The following is an 8601-nucleotide window of genomic DNA, read 5'->3' as shown; positions in this document are numbered from 1 at the left end:
AGGAATGCGCTGAGCATACTCAAAACACAAGGAAGGTGAAATGCATCTTGCCACTGACTTACCTGGATAACTGTACTAGCTGCCAATTCCAGTAAATCAGATCATATTCCTTCCTGTCCCAAGTGCCTAGCTCTGGAAAGCCACTTTAACGACACAGAATGAGGGACAAGTGCTTCACAAGTAGTTTCTCTGTCTACTTGGCTAAGAATGAACCACCTCAATGTCCAGGCTGGTTATGCCAGCTCTGTGATCGAGCTCCCTCTGTCTCATACCACAGGCTTTGAATTCCACTTACAACTCCTCTCAGAAGATACTGCTCCCCACATACAGAACAAGGTTTGGAGACATGTTCATAACAGGTGAAGCGCATCTTTTACCTGTCCTCCTGAGAATTCTTCCCAGATCGCCTCTTATTTTTAGCCTCCCGGGGAGACGAACGGATTTTCTTGGATGGGGGACCTGAGTCTCTTCCATAATCTTCATCTGGACGGGACAGTACAAAATGGTTTTGAATCAATCTCCTAGTTCCCAGCAAACTGACTTCCTCAGCTATAACTTACACTGACCATTTCATGCACATCAAAAAGAAGCCCTTCAAAAAAAAACAAACATCACAAAGCTTCAAACAAAACTTTATAGAAGTAAAGTCCCATCTTAAACTAGTGATTTACCCTTTCTTCTGCCAGCAGCACAAGAAAAGTGCCACACACCATCAATTCTGACACAGGAGTTATCAAGAAACACACAAAGAGCCTCACAAGAGGACACAGTGTCTGGTTTTAGCTAGTCAGGAAAAGAGTTAATATGTAAACCCATGGGAAGTTCACCTCCATACAGATTTCTGTGGGCTTTTAACAGCAAAAACTTGATTTACTGTACTACGATGGGAAAAAGCATGTCATTACAGCGTGGTTTACAGCATAACTCTTCACAGCTATTACACAATTCCTTACACAAGAGGAGGAACAGGGCTGCGAGGAAGAATTGCGCATATTTGTTTCCATTAATTATCAGTGCAACCTCACTCAGCAAACAGTAGCAGTATGTCTATTTTCTGAGAACACAAAACATATTCCATATGGCTTCCAGAAGTAGTTTGTTAATTCCCACAGAATATAAAGGGTTTTTTAAGATGCAATTCACAAAACTGCCTGACATTATGGGATTAACTGCAGTCCACTAAAAGAAATTGAAAACATATTTTACTGTCAAAAAAAGTGGCATCGGGGAGATTCTGCCACAAACCATAACATAGACCAAGGAAGAAGACAGTTGCTGCCAACAGCCTCAAGGCACTACAACAATACAAGCATTAAATAGTAAGATTTCTATCACCATTGTTTACTTAATACAAAACATATGAGAATAATTATATTTTCAAATACTTATTAACAGTTCAGAGACTGTTAAAAGCAGAAACTCCTCAGAATTTAAAGATGTGACTAGAAGCAAAACAATTAATATGCAAAGCAATAAACGAACTTCTCTAGCCGAAGAATATTATATTGTTAAGAAAAAAGTCATTTACCAGCATCATCTGATTCCTGAAACTGGGAGTAATCGACCACCTTCCTGTTCCTGTTAAAAAGCAGGGAGGAAAAAAAAAAATTAGCAATTCATAATCTCAGAGATACAGAAGATTGCTTTCTTCAAATAAAGTGCCATTTCCTCACTTCCATGCAGGATTTGTAGCCCAAAAACACCCCAAGAACACTCTCATAAATAAGCCACCTACACCTCTGAAGTCAGAAATGAACCCATGGTATATTCTAGCACTTTCCTAAGGAGCTATTAGACCAGCCTGGATTATATCCTCAGAATCTGAAAGTGCTTTTTGCCAAGTAGCACTCTCTTATGGCTTGTGACTGCCGTGAGGAAGAGCCATCTTAACCTGTGGTACCGGGTTCTTTCACTATTAAAATGGTATCTGTCATTTTATATCACCACCCCAGCGAAAGTCCGATGTTACAGCAGCGTCTGCACCCCAGGGTGAAAGACGCATTTAAAGAATGCATCGGCCTGAACTTTAAGACAACGTTCCCCTAACAGCCTGTCTCAAAGCTGTGATATCTAAGACTAGGATTCCAGCTACAAGACAAGTCCACTAATACTGTGAATTAGATAAACATTTCCTAACTGCTGGTTTTTGACCTTCTGCTTCTCACAGCTCAGTATGCTTGGCTTGCTTTCGGACCGTCTCATCCAGACTTCGGTTTGCCCATGAGACCCACTTCTAAAGCATTTCCAGTTTTCACCAGGGGCCTCTAGGTACTTTCTTCATTAGTTACTTCAATGCTCTAACAAGACGCAAGAGGGCTGGCACAACGCTTAACTGCGTCACCAGGCACATTTCACTCAACCCATGGTTTCGGACAGTGAATGAGCTGCGTATGGTCCCACACTGTACCTCACAGCAACGTCGCTGCTCTCTAACCAAACTGAAGTAGTCCAGGGGTCATGAACAGTGCGAGTGTGATGGTCAATTCCAGAACAAATTAGTTAATTACACCAGCTAGTTATTACTGAAACCAGTGCTTCACCTGCCAACAAAACGGGATGTTTCTCTAACTTACCGACATCTAAATAAACAAACATCAGTAGTTGTTGGCTATTTTCTCAGCTCGGCCCAATTACTTCTCTGACAAGACAGGACTGCCCTGCAGTACAGCTGCTCCAGGAACTGGGACAGCTACCTAAGTGAATCATAACCGAGCCCTGGCCAATACCGCCTCAGCCGAACGCCGACTCCAAACACCCACCTCTTATGGCTGACATGCAACAGGAGGAGGAGGAGGCACAGCTCAAAAAGGCACCAGAGCTTCAGACCCCCTCCACAATGCTTTTCACAACTCCTTTGACCCAAAGCCAGGGCTGAACCTGATTTTGCAGTAATTGTCACGCTAGCTCACCTCTACAGCTAGTGAAGTCAGGCAATAAACAGGCCGAGCTCTGAACTGCACCTTGTGATTAATAGCATGTGCTGCTGATAAGGCTGTGTGGGTGAAAGATACCCCAAAAGTTATTGTTGCCTTTTGGCTATATTTGAAATCATCTATAAGTCACTCTCCTGTACGAGTATGGCTTACAGCAGCAGCCTTCAAAAAACAGAAGAGCATAATTATTTTATTTCAACCCTATACCAAGCCTCTTAAACTAAAAAAAAACCCAAAACCCACAAACCAAACACCCAACTCCTAAAGAAAAAAAACAACAGAAAAAAAAACCCCAAGCAAACAAAAGGAAGGCAAGACCAGTCATTAGATTGCTACAGGTTGAATCCCATCCAAGCTTCAGAGTACGCCTGAGTGGAACAAAGTACAACAGCAACGTGCTGCAGAGCACTGCTCACTCCCTGCCAGCCGAAACACGGTAAAATCCCAGTCTAGGAACATAACTATAGGCAAGGTTTGTTACAGCGTACTGTCCAAGGACTCAAATTCCTGTTCCTACAGGTAGTCTTCTCGAACACCGTCTCCTGACTCCGTGTTTCAGATGTGAAAACACTCACTCTGGTAAGCATCTGGAGAATCAAAGTTACTAAATAAGATGTTTGCTTTGGTGCAATTATCAGGTATTAGGGTTTATCCTCTAAAAGCATAAACGAGGTGGGGGGGAAGGTAGAATTGCCACACACTGTGCTCTAGCAGCTTCGTAAAACAATGGTTTCTGACATCACTTATCGAAGCAAGATGGAAATCGCACTACTGCCAGTTGTAGCAAGTTGTCATACACAGCTTCATCTTGCTTATTGCAGCCAGAGATCCACATTAAATCAGGTGCTGAAAATGTAACAGTCAGATAAAACATTAACGAAAAACACTGTCCCTGTGGAAAATAACCTTCCTCTTTCTCAGCACCGCCCCCTGTGTTTTCAGCTAGGATGTAAACCCTGCTGGGCTCTCTTGATCTGGTGAACGGCAGCAGTGATATTTGTATGAAAAAAAAAAGTCACTATGGCAGAAGAAAACCAGACAGAAGGCTGCTTGGCTTGCTTTTTTTTTTTTTCTTTTTTTGCAGGGCAAGAAGGGTGGAGGAAAGGAGGAGTATCTACACTGGTATTACCACAGAGAGAAACCTGCAAGTCTCCCCAGCACAACCAGAGGAGCTCCCAAGGGCAGAAATAGCCAACAAACAGCTCTTGCATCTGCCATTCTCCTCACTCTACTCTCATCATTCACCCCATTCAGACCAACTCGTGTTTTTCTTTAGCACTGTCAAGAGCACTGATGTGCAACGCTTAATAACTACGAGTCTGCCAAGAGAGACCGCATCTTTTATTACACCAAGGTGATAAAAACACAGGAGAACTCCAGCAAACTTAAGAGCCAGAAAATGATTGTTGGTTTTGCTGGTGAAGAGTATCCCTTTGCCACTAGCAAAACTAGAAGATGTCAAGGAAAGCAACCAGACATAAAACCAAACTATTTGTTAAATTCAGTTAGACTGAGCATAAAAAGACAGTCTAATAGACACCTAGGATGGATATTGTTCAATCTGGTTTAAAATATGCATTGAAATGTTAAGATAAATTACTCGCAAATTCCGCCTGCCATCTAAAGCGCGCATGTGACAAGGAACTGGGGGAGGAAAGGTATTCAGAGGGGTCTGGAGAGCGTAAGGTTTTAGTGACAGCTGCCAGTCCCATATTTCTGGAATAAGGAGTAACTCATCAACACGTTACATCGGAAGCACTTACTTAGCAAAGTAATACTCAAATAATTTAATAAGAACTCAGAAAAGCACAGTAAATTCTAAAACCCATACTCAGTGCCTACCAAACTGACATTCTGAAATGACAAAAAGCAGCATTACCAGTTAAAAGGATCACTACGGGCTGAGCAAGGACCCTGCAGCTAGCGGGGTCCCTAAGCCCTCCACCTCTGCCAGTCAACCTGTCAGAAGACAAACTAACAATCCGTGAGAAAGCTTCGGAGGTTTTTAAAAGGGAATGCTTAGATCCCCAGCTATTTCCACAGGCACCAAAGTCAACGTTTAAAAACCACATATATACTCCTGAAAAGCAATGCTGGAAGGGGGCTTCAGGAAGCTACTAACCGATCTCACCATCCACTGACAAAGAATGTTTAACTCAGCTGATTATCAGCAGAAGTAACAACCTTCCCTCTTACACAATATGGCAGGAAAACTGAATGACAGGTTAAATGGTTGCTGAGTTTTTTTTTTTTTTTTAGCTGTGACGTATAAGCAGTATCACCGTCAAACTAAGCATTTGTGAAGAGTTACAGACCTTTTTCCCTGCAAAGGCTTGGTGGGGCCTGGCACAGAGCAGTCGGTTTCACTTTCTGGTTCTTCCTCCAGTCCCCACTTTGAGGTCAACACACTATCAATAAATATTGCCATTAAACACACCCCTTTGCTGCCTTTCTTATACACACTATGAGGAAAAAGATAAATGGAAGTGTTTCTTATAGGTCTCTTCAAAGCTGTGCAAAACAAATATGCAATGCTAGCTTTCGGCCTTACACACCCATCCATTTACAATTACACATCAGGAGCCAAGGCACTGAAGCCTAGTGACAGTTACGGATCTCAACCACCACACCGTGGTGTTCGGCTTTTTAAAAACTGCCACAACTGTACTCGGAGAAGACTCACTGACTAGAGGTTCCCACTTACAGAGGTCAGTGTTTGGGGCTGGACTCGGTGTAACTCCAGGTGCCTGTAAGACTAGGCACTGCCCGTGGCATCTGCAGAATTTTTAGGGATACACGACTTGAAATGTCGTAAAACAATCAAATGATTTACGCAGCAACAGTTTAAGCAGCCTTGGGGCCATCCTCCATTTGAACCCAACTATGACTGAGAACACTTTAAAAACGATATAGGAACCTTCTGATGCAGAGCGGGGCAGGAAACAAACCCCATCACACACACACAAAAATCAATTCCACAACCTGTGTTGTTCTGGGTATGTCGATTTTTATCGCACCTCTTCCTTGCTCCCCACTTCTCTTCAGACTGAAAGTTCTCAGAGCAAGGATTGTATCTTTTTTATTTATCTGGACAGTGTCTCTAGCTTGTCTCTGGACACAACCTCACATTACTCCTCAGGTTAAAAGCCAGTCCCCAAGCGTTCCTTTCCTGCTACCCCAGGGAAGTTGTCCAGAATCACAATATTTATACTTTACATTGTCCAGATACAACACTGGCAACAAGATAAATTTAATAGATAAATATATTTTTTTCCTGCAAGTAAAATTTCAAAGGACCCCCCCTCCACTGCAGTGCTGGGGCAAGACTGGGATTCGAGAGTTATTAATAAGCAGAAAAAAGCCTTGAAGCACTAAGATAGATCTACAACGTAAAGCCAACATAAAGCCTGGAAGCACTCAGATAAATCAACTCATATCTGGCTTTAATCTCAGAATGAATGAAGAAAACCCCCTGTGATTTCCACACTGGCCCACAGCGTTTCATTTCTCAATGCTGCAGGAGAGGAGCAACAGCAAGAGAAAGGGACCAGAGTGGGAAGGCAGCAGCAAGCTCCAAAGTTCAACTAAAAAAATCTTACTTCAAACACTTGAATTGATGCTATATCTAAAACAGTGGCTCAAAAGGGTTTATTTCATTTGTATCCAAGAACAGGAAGGGATCTAACTAGGTACCCTCCAGTCCCAGCTGCTCTTTGCAGCGCTTCAGAAGAGAGCCACGAGATGCAGAGGTGCAGTAACTGTAGTTCCTTCGCTTTCAACATCCTGACATATTCCAGCAATGGCTCAGGTACCATCGTTATCCACCCAGGAGAAGTTTAATTGTGTAGAAAGTACTTGGCTCTAAGTGCCAGACGCCTGGAGCCTGTAAAAACCAGGACTTTATTGCTACTTCTGAACAAATGGTGTAGAAACTGGGGACAGATACTGGGTTTTACTAGGTTCATTGGTTTAGGAGCATATATACTCACTAGAAACTGCCAGACCGAATAAATTAATTCAAACACCACTAGAGAGAAAAACTTTCCCAACACTGAACCATTCTGATGAGAAACCTTTCACCAGCCTTCCATACTACTAATAAAAAGCTAAGATACCCAGGAAAAAAAAATTGCACAATTTTAAAAGTTTTGTATTTAAATCTATTAGGCAAGTTCTCCAGTTAATACCTAGTAGAGCAATGCAATGTACTAGCTACTGAATAGTTACATTTTCCCCCTGAAAGAGCTATTAAATACACCTAGGTAATGGATTGCTAGATTATTCCTGACACGTGCCAGAAGGTTTTCTGCCACTAGCAGCCTGCTGGACTTTGGCACTTAACTTTCTTGTAGATTAGAGCCCATCAACCAAGGGAAAGACAAGTCTGATCTTTCACAACACTGCAGGGTTGTACAGATTTATATTTTTTAGTTATTATTTTAGCAGTGGTTGCTTACGAAGCTCCTTAATACCAGAAACCATGGAATCGATACTTTCCTGAAAGATACACTTTCCTGACCTGTAGCAAGACTCCAGCGCTGGCGAGTGAATCACCAGCAGAATGTACAGTGAAGTGTCACCCTGAGCAGCAGAGTCCCATCACCTCTGCGTTTCCCAACGCAGGCACTGCCAGTCAAAAGCAGATCACCAGTCCGTCCAGTCCGGCACCCTGCCTTGCACCAGGCTCTGATGCTTCAGAGTAGGGTAAACCCAGTCCTACTAATCCACATTTGGACCTGAGACAATTCCCCGAGGCTGGAATTTTGAGATTTATCCTCTTCTCTGCATGCAGGAACACACTATTGGTCAAAACAAGAGCTATGAAACACAACTGTTTCACTGATCACTGTGCCAAACCTCCCTACTTAACAAAGTAGTCCTAGTTTCCACTGATTTTTTTAAACTGTGAATTAGAGACATTACTTAAACACAAAAGCTGTCACCTATAAATGTATATATGCAAGTTTTATAGCTGCCATTAACTTCATACGTATTATTTCAAAAGATACCTAGGATCCACACCCTAGACCAGGGTTACTAGGAACGAAAGTACAACCAGCTACCTCAACTATCTTGAGAACAAAAAAAATTCAGAGCGTTTGAAGAATACCTGAAGAAACCTCTTAGTTTTTCTATAAAGACAATTTAAATTACAAGTTCACTCTCTGAACACTTTCCAGAGAGAAGTAAAAAAGAAAACACTCCCCCCTTCAGTAAACTTTGATAGACATGACAAGTTCTCTAGGCCATAGTATCGCTATTCAACAACTCCCCGCTCCACTCCAACGCTGCTGAACTAAAGACACAAACACCACGACCTACCTCCTTTTCTGCTGAGAACACAGCCCGTTTAGCTCAACGGCCCTCAGCTTCCTCCTCCCCACTACCTAAAACCAAACCCCTCGGGGGAAAGAGGGGAAACACCAGTAGGAAACCGACCCGGGGAGAGCAGTTAGCTACCAGGCAGAGGAAAAGGGCGTGTGTTCAGCGCCGTTCCCACCAGAGGGGGCGGCTCCTCCGAACTCCTCCCCTAAACGTGGTTTAACTCGCATGCACAGCCCCTCTCCTCCAGACCCTCGCTGGTCACGGCGTATTGCATGCGTGTCCCCTCCCCCAAGCAGCGTGGCCTACTCTGCCATCCCCCCCTTCCCCTCCAGGAAGGGGTGCG

The 8601-nt window shown here is 43.2% G+C and overlaps 1 protein-coding gene across 1 annotated transcript in view; it reads right to left on the bottom strand.

Moving 5' to 3' along the window:
* NUCKS1 (nuclear casein kinase and cyclin-dependent kinase substrate 1) overlaps positions 1-1578 on the bottom strand; it is a gene marked incomplete at its 5' end in the record, with an annotated part of 4575 nt that extends 2997 nt beyond the window's left edge. The window contains 2 exons of the mRNA XM_010144801.1: positions 378-483; positions 1529-1578. Of these exons, the coding sequence (XP_010143103.1) occupies positions 378-483; positions 1529-1578 (156 nt within the window). The remainder of the gene's footprint in view (positions 1-377; positions 484-1528) is intronic.
* Between the last annotated feature and the right edge of the window lie 7023 nt (positions 1579-8601).

Source organism: Buceros rhinoceros, unplaced genomic scaffold, assembly GCF_000710305.1.
Source record: "Buceros rhinoceros silvestris isolate BGI_N320 unplaced genomic scaffold, ASM71030v1 scaffold44091, whole genome shotgun sequence".
Classification (NCBI taxonomy): Eukaryota; Metazoa; Chordata; class Aves; order Bucerotiformes; family Bucerotidae; genus Buceros; species Buceros rhinoceros.
Note: the sequence above shows the minus strand (reverse complement) of the source record. Positions and strands in the feature narration are given on the sequence as shown.